General features: G+C 49.0%; 1 protein-coding gene across 1 annotated transcript; it reads left to right on the top strand.

Moving 5' to 3' along the window:
- The first annotated feature begins 7,651 nt into the window (after nt 1–7,651).
- LOC123075282 (uncharacterized WD repeat-containing protein C17D11.16) lies at nt 7,652–11,688 on the top strand. Its single transcript, XM_044497929.1, has 16 exons — nt 7,652–7,925; nt 8,002–8,192; nt 8,273–8,358; nt 8,475–8,579; nt 8,779–8,905; nt 9,010–9,068; nt 9,175–9,246; nt 9,340–9,407; nt 9,495–9,591; nt 9,686–9,754; nt 10,353–10,451; nt 10,803–10,943; nt 11,039–11,068; nt 11,154–11,216; nt 11,305–11,382; nt 11,479–11,688. The coding sequence occupies exons 1-16, from the start codon at nt 7,807–7,809 to the stop codon at nt 11,527–11,529; spliced, it is 1,455 nt and encodes a 484-aa protein (XP_044353864.1). The 5' UTR covers nt 7,652–7,806; the 3' UTR covers nt 11,530–11,688.
- Nucleotides 11,689–13,318: the final 1,630 nt, after the last annotated feature.

Here is a 13,318-nt window from a genome sequence, read left to right as displayed (position 1 = left end):
ATGCTCTTAGGAAGCTGTCGACGTGAAGCACCGTTTGCACTGCTTGGAGTCTCTGTTCGCGCGTGTCCCTGTCACCCTGCCTCCCTCTAGCTACCCTGCTCAGGTGGATGCAGTGGGTGCACTGCATACCCTTGGCCACTTGGGCCATCACCGGCTGGCTACTGCATGCGCTACGCACCGTCATCCCGTCAAGGATGAGCAGTACAAAAAAAAAGGATGAGCAGTAGAAAAAGACGCGATCATCATCGCGGGAAGAAAAGGGAAACGAAGAAAAGCACTGCATGCATGCCGGAAGCGCTCTCGATCGACGGCGACAAGCATCCTATATCGACAGCTAGCCTGTGCACCGAGTAGCCAGCTAGCCGGAGAAGCATTTTCCCTTCCCGCCTTTCCTTCCTTTGGGCATGCAGCACGGCAGGAACACGCAGCGCCAGTATCAACGGGCATGCAAACCCTCTCGACTCATTTCGAGCGGGGGGAAGGGAAAAGAAAACACGCACCGACGAACAGAACAACAGCATCGTGACAGGGACACGCGAAATCCGAGCTCATCCACAGCCCCGACGGACACAGATATTCGGTACCACGCACGTATGCCTACGAGCATTTCTCCCGCCCCGTGAGGAGTCGAGGGGCCGCTAAAAGATCTGGAGAAACCTGATGAGAAAGAATATCTGGAAAGAAATGCCGGTCGATCGTAGTTTCCAAACGGATAACGTACGTCGGTGTAGGCGTGTAGCCATCGGCATAAATGTACAGCTGTTCCCTACTGCAAAGAAAGAAATAGAAATGTAACGTGGAGTCTTCTGCCCAATCAGCGTCGTTCCAAGCATGACACCATCAAACTTGGCATCCAACCCACAACAACCCGCTCCACCGATCAGTTTTCGACAGATATTTTTTTGTGTTCGCTCTCTTTCTCCTTTCTTTGACTTTCTGATGACATGCGTGCTCACGCATGCCCAATTCTTCATGGAACAAAAATGCATGTCTGGTTACTCAAGGAGTAAAAAGGTAATAAAGAAAACTCGGACGTTTAATTTATCGCCATCTGTCTTGACCTCTAACTAATTTGCTGCATGAGACAGGCCGGCGGTGCTCAACATCATAAACCAAGAAGAAACAGACCCGTGCCATGCATTCGTGCCACGTCGGGATTTCATGTGTGTCCAAATTAACGCATGCATGCGGCATGCCTCTCCGTAAGCTTTTTTGTTTCCTACTATTTCTGTACCAAAAGATAAAACGTTTTTGCAGTTTAAATTTACAGGGGGAAGTAGTATAGATATGCTGAGGCAGACCGTAGCCAGTGGCCCTGTTCATCTATCTTTTTTCCCTCCGGTTTCCGAGATGATCCTCGTGTGAGTGCCATGAGAAACAAGTGTAAGAAGAGGAATGAGCATTTCAGGTCGGTTGCCACTGCGGAGACAAGAGCATGTGGAGGCACCACCCACCGCGGACGCAGTCACCACCCGGAGTTGATCACTGCGCAGTCTCCACATGCCATGCATTGCAATCATTTGAAGGAATCGCTCACTGCTTGTGGTTAGCATCCAGTCAAACACGATCGATGGCCCGTCTGGCTTAACACAAACTAGTTTGGTTCTGAATAAAAGCTCTTTCACTCATCCGGGCCTAAAAAACTAACCCGGGCCTGTCTATTCCTCGTCCGCCAGCCTAATAAGTTGCATCGATCTTTCGCTACTAAAAAACCAAGTGCATATATTGGAAATACACTTTGGTTCCTGGTTGTAGATACACCCTGTATGAGGAATTATTTTTAATAATTAAACAAAATAGTCAAAATAGTTTAGAAGTATTTTTAGAATAAACTCGACTTACTTTTGCACTGGTATATAATTTTTCACGAACAAAAAACAAATGTTGTCTTCAGAGCAAAAGCAAAAAATATTTACTATTATAGGTCAATTTTGACACTATTTGGGCCAAAAATTTGTGTTTTTTTGAAAAGAAGTCAAAGGAGGATTTTCTTTTTGTGAATTTTTTTCTCACAAGTACAATAAAGGGTCAAGTTTATTTCAAAAATATTTTCAGATTTTTTTTTTACTTTTTGATGAGTTACTATTTTTTTCATATAAGGCGTAAATACACCCATAGACCAAAAGTTTTCCCCTCCGCTTAGTATAGTAGAGTGATTGGTCTTATCGTTTCCTGGCTTTTGATGTGCAGAGAGCACTTGTATGCTGGAGGGAAGGATAGATATCCAAGTACATCCGTTGAGACTTTTCCATAGTAATAAAAAGGCATCCACTGAGACTTGAGAGTGTTATATATGGCGTAGTATGATTCCGTTTTGTGATGCGTGCGCACCCATGTATTCCACTCTGAACCTGGAGCAGGTGGTTGTCAACTTGTGAAGATACTCGATTCCACCGACTCCAGCTGCTCGGTGCCTGCCTCGGATGCGGCAGACATGCACAAATTGTTCAACGATCGACCGCATGCAGACGCGCACGCAGGACGACCAATCTGCGGTCGATCGGCGGGAAGCAAACGACAGGGGTTGCCGCGCGCCCCACCTGGTGAGGCACGAACCATACGGCCGAGTAGCCGGCCGGCCGGCCGTCAGCAGATACTCCTTCAACGACAGATATAGCACTTCGACTTTCACCTTTCGCGACGGCATGTCATGTCATGCCCTGGCCGCTCAAACACTCACTGTTCACGTGCTGTTCCCTGACACGACCATGGCATCTAGCACCGCGTGGAGGACTGGAGGTACAGTGGTAGTCCAACTGATCGATCAATTCTTGCAGACAGCGCGTGGAACAGATGCAACGATACCGACTCCATCAATCCAGACATGTGGCTGGTGGAGCGGCGGCAATATCGAATTTGCACTATCCATTGACCGGAGACACTTTTTTTTTGGACATGGACCGGAGACACTTTGATGGAAAACGAACAGGCAGAGTGTATATAATAACAAAAAAGGCGTCGACTGCCGAACAGTCGCCTGAGTTTTATTTTGTTCAGTCAAACTATCCTCCACGTCTCCTTGTTTCTCCTCCAGTGTCGACCCATTGATCCCCCTCTGAGGTTTACCGAACCGCCGGCTGCCACCATCCGTGATCATTAGCGCCGCCGCACGAGCCACACCGTCCCGCTCTACCCGAGTCATTGCGGTGCCTCCGCCGCCTTTGGCCAACCGATAACCCCAACATTTTTCACGCTTACAATTATCCTTGCTGCACCCACCCCCTTGAACCAGTTAAGCCTTTTGCTCGCCTTCCCCTGCGACACTATCGGCACCATCTCGTTCCTGATGTGGCCTCCTTGACGGCGTTGGGGCCTTTCTTGACTTTGGGGCGACACTTTGCTAAAATTTAATGAAACACACTGAAATTTTTCAGACGAATGCTTAACAGCAAACCTGGGAATAAAAAAAAAATCTATGACGAGTGCCAAACGGGTACACTTTAGCTACTTGTAAGTAGTTTGGAATCTGGGTCAGTCAAATTTCGCACGCGCGGGAAGGGACGGGAGAAGGTAAGGAAGGAGCTCGCCTGAGGGAAGGAAGGAACTTGCCAAAGAAGCCCTCTTAGGGTGGCAGGCAACCCCGATATCAATCTTTGGGTGTTAGACGACCCCATTATCTATCTTAAGGATGTGCGGGTGGTGCAGGTTGGCCTAAATTTTTTGGTCATTACCGATGTTAGAGGGATGGCAGGGGTGGCCGCAACATGATGGTGGATGACGGTTGAGGGGAGGACGGAGCGACGAGGCTGGCGCGGGAGCCCCGCCGGCCGCCGACGGTCGTGGCTGGCGATTCGGCCTGTGGTACATGGGGCAGTTAGTAAAAAAAGAACTCAGGGAGTTGGTGGTTGAAAAAGGAATCCTAATCGCTAGTTTTGCATCGGACGACTGAAGCGATTCGACAGAACCAAATTGAATTTTCAGTTGACTTATCCCTAGCCAGTTTCAAATGGATAGGTGTATATCAGCGTAGCCATCGCTACAATTGTTATCCTAGAGGCTGGCGCAGAAAAACGAGAAAGAAAAATGAAATGATTCGACGCGCATATCGAGCTTGGCATCCATCCAACCCCCGACCGTTCAACCGCGGTGGCCCATTTCTTTCTTGCTGACTTTGTGGTGTCGCTCCAAGCATACGACACACAAATCGAAGCCGCTACAGTACCGATCTTCTGGGCACGATTTCGGTACGACACACAACCAGGGTCATTCATGTAATTCATCACGTATATAAAGCCACATGATCGTACAGAAATGGACTCGAAAGATTGGACGCGTGAAGCAACTCCGTATCGAACATGCCATCTATATCTTTTTTTCTTGACTTTCGGCCGTCACATATGCACATTTCAGCGTCCGGCCAAGCCTACGAATTACGACATGACACAGGCCAGTCCTCGAGAAGTGAAAACTCGACACCTGATCTTTCGCCAATCTCTTTTCGCCGCTGGTTAATTGTTCTCTCTGCACTGCATCGATCGATCGGATGCGTGCTGACAAACTAAACGCCGGGGGTGGTGGATTCCATCTGTCCAGATCATCTGGGTGGCCGAAGATATGTAGGATGTGACTAGTTTCAGGCCGATCGAGATCAATGGTCCTGTACAAGCGTGAATGCATGATCGTATGCGAGGTTGGGACAGCACTACATACATACGTACGTACAGGAAAGAAACAATCAAATAAGGAGTGCGGCTATTCGTCAAACAAGTGATAACTGTAGGAATAATACGCATGTTGGCACTGCGGGGACAGGAGCCAGTGGAGGCAGCAGTCACCGCTTGGAGCTGGAGTTGGATCCCCGCAGTTTCTCTATGATCCCGACGGCAACCATGCACTGCACGAGGGAGAAATTCTTGAGAAATAGTGGTCCGTCCGGTGGGCAATCGCTCTCCGTCGGGTGCCGCCCCCGGGTTGGCCGCCCGGAAGCAGCATCCTTCTTTCCACTCGCCCCTGGTGCGCCGCCACGTTGCCCGCGCATGCATGCATGGAGCCTGGAGGCGTGGCCCGGTGGCGGGTCCGGCTCACCTGCGGGGTTCACAGCAGGATACTGTGCACGTCCAATGAATGACTGCCACGTGTCCTTGTGGGCCAACAGCTTCAATCAACTTTGATTTACTGCGTCGGTCCTTTCCTCACCACAAGAACGGTAGCTAGCGCTGATTGGTTATTTTCTCGTCGGCGCCTCGGCGGGGACGCCGCTGGCGCGTGTACCTCCCGCGGCGCTGCCTCATCATGTTGCGACGCCCCCGCCGGTGGGCAAGGCGACTGCCGTGCTGCGCCCGGGCGAGGCCCCGTCCAAGAGCAAGAACAGGCACAAGCAAAAGAAGCGGAGCGCAAGAAGAAGGTGCCAGCCCCGGCCCCTCGCCGGAGCTGCTTAGCCCGTCTGCACCCGTCACGCACGAGCCCACGCCCACCACTGTTAAGGACGTGTACGGCCCCGCATGGCCGGCAGCACGGCTGTACGAGCACTGGAGGATCGTCATACAGACCGCCATGGCCGCGCTTCTGCTGTCACTAGCATGGCGAAAGTGAAACCAAGAAACCCGCCGATCCATTTTTATCCATGTATCGATTCAATCATTATGCTTGCTTGTTACAGAGATCCATCATCTAGACTGAATCTCGCTGAAACGAGAGATAACACGGCGGCGCTCCACGAGAGTAAAAATGACGGCTTCTGATCTAATTACTTTCGCTCCATGAATTTGATGGGAGTCGTTAATTGACCTTACAAATCCGAAATGTTGTATCAGTGAAAAAAATATGTGCGGCTGCGCTTTGGGAAAGGGTCCGACGATGGCAGCCCCCTCCGACGATGGTGATGCGCGGTGGGAGAAAGGATCGCGGGCGGTACGAAGTGATAACTGATAACAGTGACCACACACTAGCTAGGAAACACGGGCGGCGAAGAGACTTCGTAGCAGCGAGAAAAAATGAGCAGCTGGACGACCTAGCAACATCGCCGGCCGGCGAGCAAGGGCCCGTCCGCCTGTCCGTGGCTCCGCGCGTAGCCAGCTTGACGAAGGACTGAAGGGGTAAGACTAGCCACAATGGAGTAACATGTAACACTTCATTTATTAGGCTATAGACTCATCTTGCCTTGAGATGTGTGATGTTACTCATACTAGTAGTAACTAGCTATGGTATCACTTTCCTTTCTTTCTTCATTTATTGCTTGCCACATCATCTATTTTATCTACATACATGTGATGTTACTATCTATATTACTTCCCATTGTGGGTAGTCTAAGAAGAAACGAAATAAATCTAAATTGATTGAAGCTCTTGCCCCACAAGGACACGTGGCAGTCTTTCACTGGACCTGCACAGTAATTCCTGCTGGGAACCCTGCAGGTGAGCCGGACGGGCGCCTGCGCCGCCGAGGATCTTTCGGGGCACGCGATTGGCACGGCTGTTCCTGTTCGGTTCGGGCGTGTCCTACTCGATCCTATCTTTCTTTCTTTTTCTTTTTCTATTTTTTTTCTTTGGGAAACACTCGATCCTATCTTGGCATGGCATGGCAGCGCACTCACCAAACACACGTCAGGCCGAGAAGAACAACTCTAGGAAAAAGACCAACAAAAGAGGGGAGCAACAGGTTGGCGGGCGCTCCTTCAAAAGCCTCCCAACGATTATTTGGGGTGCGCTGAGGTCAGCCGCCGTCACGTGTGCGTGCTTCTTTCGGATTTTTTTATTTTTCACACACGTTTTCAGCTTTTTAAATGTTTTTTTTTCAGTTTTTTGACCTTTTGATTTTTCACTGGTCTTCCTTAGCTCTTGGACAATTATTTTTTTGAATTCTTTTTGCGCAAATAAACACGTATTTTTTTGTTTCCGCGAGAGGCACGGTCGTGCCTCCCAAAAACAGGAAAAAAAATGTATTTTCTGTTTTTTTTCTTTCGTCAGAGGCACGGTTTTGCTGAGAGCCATGCCTTTTGGAAACGAAAAAAACGTGTTTTCAATTTTTTTTTCCTTTTGCGAGAGGTATGGTTTTGCTTCCGTGAAAGCCACGGTCGTGCTTTCACGAGAGGCACGGTCGTGCCTCTCCGAAACGAAAAAAACACGTTTTCAATTTTTTTCCATTCGCGGGAGGCACGGTTGTGTGCCTCTCGGAAACTGAAAAAAATGCATTTCTGTTTCTTTTTTCTTTCATGAGAGGCACGATTTTGTTTCCGCAAGAGGCGCGGTTGTGCTTTCACAAGAGGCACGGCCGTGCCCTTTCGAAAGAGAAAAAAAAGTGCTCCCTATTCGGTTTTTCTGTCTGGCTTTTTTATCTTTTTTTTTTCATGAAAAGAAAATCATTAAAACCTATCAACATGGGATCTAGTTTTGAAGATCTCGACGCGAGGAATCCAATGATGAAAATGATTCAAGATTTGGACACATGATTTAAGAGATAAAACGTTTTAAATAAACAGATTTAAAAAGAAAAAGGAAAACTCCCATGTTACGACAAGTAACGCGCATGCAGTGCGTCATTTGTCGCAACCTGAGGGCATGAGAGTGATCTTTGAAAGAAGTACTCCTTAATTAGTGATTTCGACAAATCCTTAATTAGTGATTTCGACAAAAGAGAGATGAGGCAAGAACAAAAAGAGGCCCATCAAGGTGGGCTGGGTCACACGGCATAGCACACCGCCCCGCTCGGGCCAGTCCAATAAAAGCCCAGCTGCCGCCCCCGAGCCGACTCGCAACAAAACCCTCGTTCTTTCGCTGACGAAAAAAGAAACATACCCCTGTCCCTCACCTCTGTCCCCATCCCACTCCACCTCCGCTTGCTCGCGCCACCAAGCCCGGCGCGCCGGAGATGATCTCGTCCATGTCCTGGGTGCCCAGGGGCGCCGCCAGGAGCGCCCCCATCCAGGCGGAGCCGCCCACGCAGGAGGAGATCGACGAGGCCATGAAGAGCATCGCCCTCGCCACAGAGTGAGCCTCGCCTCGCCTCCCCTGCTCTGTTTCGCCCCTGTCGCGGCGACCCCATGACCGTGCATTTTGCTAGCAGAAATGATGGCAGTGACGCCGCCGCCGCCGACGACGGCGAGATGGAGGTCGACGGCGCCGACGAGGAGGACAATGAGGATGTTGCCCAGGCCAAGGCCGCCGCCGAGGCGCTCGGGAAGACCGGCTCGGGAGGCGGTGTCTCCGATGGGCTGGAGGAGCTCAACATGGAGGAATACGACGACGAGGACGACGGTAGGCTGCGAATTCGATCAGGCCGTGTCTTGTGTGACCGACTGATGCTTGAACTGCAACCTGTACGTATTTTGCGTCAGAGCCTGAGCTTCTCAGTGCCGGCGGGAGGGGGGATTTGTACTATGAGAACAACGAAGAGGACCCTCATCTCATCAGGAACAACGATGTGAGTATGATTTATCTTGCCGTGAAGGAGATATAGTGTTTCTTTTTGTTCTTGGTGGTGGTACCACCTATCACATTGGAGGTGAATGAGCCCCCTTATCTTCTCTTCCTTACTAGGACGACGGTGATGAGGACGACGAGGAGATTGAGGACATGACCATCAAACCTACTGATATGCTGATTGTTTGTGCGCATAACGAGGATGAGTTCAATTCTCTTCAGGCAAGTGGCAAGTTAGCATCTCTTTTTCTCCCCATTTGCTAAAAAGGTTGCTGGATACTTAACATGCTTATTTCACATTCGTTGCCACTTTTTAACCCTGCATTTTCCTCTCTGTGCTGCACATTACTAGCTCATATAGTCTGTATGTCCGGTTATATGCATTTAAGAAGTGACATGTAAACTTTATTATGTATGGCAGGTTAGTATAGTGGAAGAATTGGAGGACGGGGATCTTAATATGTATGTTCATCATGAGGTCCCTCTTTCAGATTTTCCACTCTACACGGCTTGGATGGATTTTAACTTTAAGGATGCCAAGAAAGAAGGTAAAACTGTGGTGTCACTTGAGTTTTGAGAAGCAAAGAGTTGCCCGCTTCTTTCTGTAAAATAAATAAACAGTTTAAGGCTTAATCATCTATTTTTATTACAGGGAATTTCATTGCTGTTGGCACCATGGATCCTGCAATTGAAATATGGAACTTGGATATTGTAATGTTCTCAGAAGCATACGAGATTATTACTTCATACGACCATGGGTTGTTTTTCTTCAAAGAAATTTATGTTTTGTCGTTGGGACTTTGATGTTATTCCACAGGTTGATGAGGTCAAACCACATATTGTGCTAGGAGGACTTTCAAAAAACAAAGAAAAGGTTAAGGGGGAAAAGGTATGCTAGTAATATTTCATTTTTGCGCGAGTGAGCGTTCATTCCTTTCCTTGAAATCGTAGCTACATTATTCATTCCGCATGTCATGTGCAGGGAAAAAATTACAAGGAGGGTAGCCACAGAAGTTCTGTGCTCGGACTTGCGTGGAATGCGGTGGTGAGGTGCGTTATGTTTCAACTTGAGTGGTTGCATATCTTGCTGTCTGTTCACTTATTGGACCCCTGCTGGTGACGCCTTATGAACTTCAGGAACGCTCTAGCTAGTGCAAGTGCAGACAAAACTATTAAAGTTTGGGATTTATATACCGGTAAATGTGATCGCACACTGCAACATCATGATGGCAAGGTAATGTTACATTCTTCTTCTTGACTTCTGTATATATCAGTCGGAAAGTTTATGGTGGCATATTAAGTTAATTTTCCCTTCCCCCAACATTTAGGTTCAATCAGTTGCCTGGAGGTCACCTGAAGTTCTTCTCAGTGGATCTTTTGATAGATCAGTGGCCATGGTAATGGATGTTGTAAGCCATTATGTGAATTTTTATTCCTGAAATTTCTGCTGCTGCTCATGATGTATTTTGGTTGTTGGCCAGATTCTAAGCATCATGCTGATTTCTAGCATGTCAGCAATTACTAATCTCATCTGTGTTGTGTAATTGAGCTGTGGACGCCACCCAATTTTGTATGAGTAACAAATAACTAAATATACATACTAATTATATAACATTACCTTCTGATTTTGGTTCTTGGGATTTTTCTTGGCAGTCTCGTTTGTCTCTTCTCTTGCACGGTGAAGAGGACATGTTAATTTGGCGTTCCTGTATGCGTAAAAAAAATTGGCATTCTTGTTCTGTTGTGTTACTGCAGATATTTTGAGATGCAGTTCAGTGTTAACTTTACATTCTTGTTAAAGAGTCTGTTACTTATTATTTATTTATTTTGTATATTTTGTACTCCCTCCGTCCGAAAAAGCTTGTCCCTCAAATGGATGTATCTAGCACTAACTTGGTGTTAGATACATCCATTTGAGGGACAAGCTTGGGACAAGCTTTTTCGGACGGATGGAGTACTTCCATCCACTGAACTTACACTCTTAACATTTTACAGACTGACATGAGAGGTGATGGACAAAGTTGTCATAAATGGTCCGTCGAAGCAGATGTGGAAAGCTTAGCTTGTGATCCACACAATGAACACACGTTTGTGGTAAGCGATTTCATTGGTCTTTACACATGCTGAAACCCGCTTATTGGAAATTTCTGACTTTTGCTAAACTTGAAGTGAAGTTTCCATTGGAAAACAGTGTGATTAAAATCCAGATTAATAGAGTCCATGCTTTTTATTATGAAGCAACATGTTTTGAGTAGGATGTAGAACTAATGGACTATAGACTCGACAATTGTATAAGCGAGTTCAAACCATTTCCATCTCTTAACTGTATGTCGCAAAATTTTCGGTTCCCTGCAGCTATTCGCAAGTCGTAATCGCAGAATGAATTTGTGATTCTGATTCACTCGATAGTCGATATAATAGTAATGTGGCAACTGGGTCTTGCAGGTTAGTCTTGAAAATGGGACGGTTCAAGCGTTTGATAGGCGGACAGCTTCATCGCATTCAAATTGCGGCCAGCCCATGTTTACTCTGCACGCACACGACAAGGCTGTTTCTTCAATATCCTTCACCCCATCTACCCCCAATGTATGTTACAATTTTTATACCAGTGTGGCAAAAAGAAGAAAAAAGATGTAGCCCCATAAGCCGAATTACTGATGATGTGCTGTTTCCTCTTGCAGCTCCTTGCGACAGGTTCAACTGATAACACGGTGCGAACTTTGCATTACGAAGAAGCCAATAACACTTCCGACACTGAATCCAACCGGTTGCTAACATACATATCTCTGAACGCAGGTGAAGCTCTGGGATCTGTCGAACAACCAGCCGTCATGCGTCGCTTCACTGAATCCAAACCTTGTATGCACACTCAAAGTGAAACCCTCCTTTATATTTAGAAGGGACTACTCTGATTACTGAGTTGCTCACCGAACTTTCTGATCTCCAGGGAGCTATATTTTCGGTATCGTTTTCGAACGACAGCCCCTTCCTGCTAGCATGCGGAGGATCAAAAGGCAAACTGAAAGTAAGCACAACGCTGCCGTATCCTTGGTCTGTTTGAGCTTTGTCTTTTTTTTTTCCCCATTCACACAATTACTGTACACTCTTGCATATTTGGCAGGTCTGGAACACACTGTTGGAACCAGCGGTGGCTAATAGAGTCGGCAAGTAGACATATGCTGCGAAATGGATTATCAGTTTTCTCCAGACCCCCCCCCAGAGAGGCACAGAGACTAATGTCACCACGGTTGTAGCTTGTACAGTATTATCTATTTTGGCTCTTGTACGGACAAAATGGATCTGTGTAGTGAAGTGTGGAACTCGCAGCTCATCACGTAGTGCGGAGTAGTATTTTTTTTTTTGACGAAAAGACGGCCCTAGGGCCGTATTTCATTGATTAATCAGGTGAGGCAGAATACAAAGTCTTAGAGACAAAAAGAGGCTGGAGCTGGCATCCAGAAAGAAAACACCCAGCAACAAACTAGGGGAAAATCAAGGTGGTTCAAATATTCGTTTGAGCAAGCTAAGCCCAGCCGCTGACCAACATCTTGCCTCATCCATGATTCGTCCCATAAAGATCATTTTGCGGATTGGTACCCCTCGGGTCGCCCCCGCGGGCGACCAGGGGGAAACCCTAGCCGCCGGCGCCCGGACTCCCCCGCATCTCCTCCATCCTCGCCGCCGCCAGCAGCGCCGCCGGGCGAAGCCAGGCCGGCAGGGGCGGCGGCGGGGCTCCCTTCTCCTTCCCCCGAATGGGCGCGGGACGGCCGTTCGAGAGGAGGCGCCGTACTTTTGCGGGTGCGGCGGCGCTGCAGATGGATCCTGGCCGCGACGTGCGCAGCGCGCCGGCGGTTGGGGTTCGTGCTCGCGGCGTGGTGCGGCCGCTGGATCTGGTGGTCGCGTGCGCCGTCGGTCTCGGGTCCGATCCTTCTGGATCTGGTGCCTGATCGCCGCCGGCCGGCGTAGGATGGTGGCTTTCGTTGCTGACCAGGTCGGGTCTTCTTTGATCCGGCGCCTGGATGGATCTACGCCGGAGGTGTTGAGTCTTATGGTGCTCCCCTCTCTGGAGTTTTCGGGTCTTGGCTGCTGCCAGATCCAAAGCAGATGGAGATTGGTGGTACAGGAAGAGGACCGGAGGAAACTTTGGCCGGCTAGCTCGGCCCGGCATCGGCGACGGCTTTGACGTCGTTACCCATCTTGATGGCGAAGTCGAGGTCCCTCCTATCCACCTCCGTCCCGTTCCCGGACAAAAGTCCAAAATCCGTCTTGGATTGGACGGCGGCGGTGCCCTTTGCGTCGTAACCTCCATGGAGGCGCCGTCTTGGGAGGCTTGGGCGTTCGGGGGAGTTGCTATGGGTGAAGGGCTTCGTGTGTCAGCTCCAGCAGCGGCAATGGTGTGGAGGTTGGCAGGAGGAGCGGCGTTCTAACCGCGTCAGATGCGTCTGGTAAGAGATGTCAAGTCATGCCTGGCCGACAGGTGCTACGCTGAGTCATGCCTAGTCGGCAGGTGCTACGCACGACAGATCTTTCAGAGTGTCCGCCTCGGGATGGACGAGCGCAGAGCGTTGGAGCTGTCTGGCGTTGTGGTGGCGTCGACGGTAGCTAGACCGTGCAAGGTTGATGCAACAGTACAGCTCTGAAGATGGTTTGGTGGCAGGTGGCTGCGGCGGCCTCATACCCGGCAGTCGTCCTGGTTGAGGAGTGCGCCGGACTGGTAGGTACCCCATACCCGGCAGGCGTCCTGGTTGGGACCTCAGGTCTTAGATGTTTAGGTTTGGCTGCGATGTCTGTTTGGTATTAGGCCCAGACTATCAGCGCCCCTTCATCGATTGGATAGGTGTAGCGACAGTTGTTGCTTAGAAAGTGGCTTTAGTCTTGCTGTTGTATGACTTTGTAAGATCTTGTGAGAATAATTAATAAAGTGGCCGTATGCATCGCCCAGATGCAGAGGCAGGGGGTCA

The sequence above is a fragment of the Triticum aestivum genome, chromosome 3D (assembly GCF_018294505.1).
Source record: "Triticum aestivum cultivar Chinese Spring chromosome 3D, IWGSC CS RefSeq v2.1, whole genome shotgun sequence".
NCBI lineage: Eukaryota > Viridiplantae > Streptophyta > Magnoliopsida > Poales > Poaceae > Triticum > Triticum aestivum.
The sequence above is the reverse complement of the archived record's forward strand: the minus strand, read 5'-3'. Positions and strand labels throughout refer to the sequence as shown.

What these genes read in the sequence shown, in the direction of transcription:
- LOC123075282 (XM_044497929.1), top strand. Translation starts at nt 7,807, where the DNA reads ATGATCTCGTCCATGTCCTGGGTGCCCAGGGGCGCCGCCAGGAGCGCC. An exon ending in ATCTCATCAGGAACAACGAT is followed by an intron (nt 8,359 to 8,474) that starts GTGAGTATGATT and finishes CTTCCTTACTAG; the next exon opens with GACGACGGTGATGAGGACGA. An exon ending in GCGTGGAATGCGGTGGTGAG is followed by an intron (nt 9,408 to 9,494) that starts GTGCGTTATGTT and finishes TATGAACTTCAG; the next exon opens with GAACGCTCTAGCTAGTGCAA.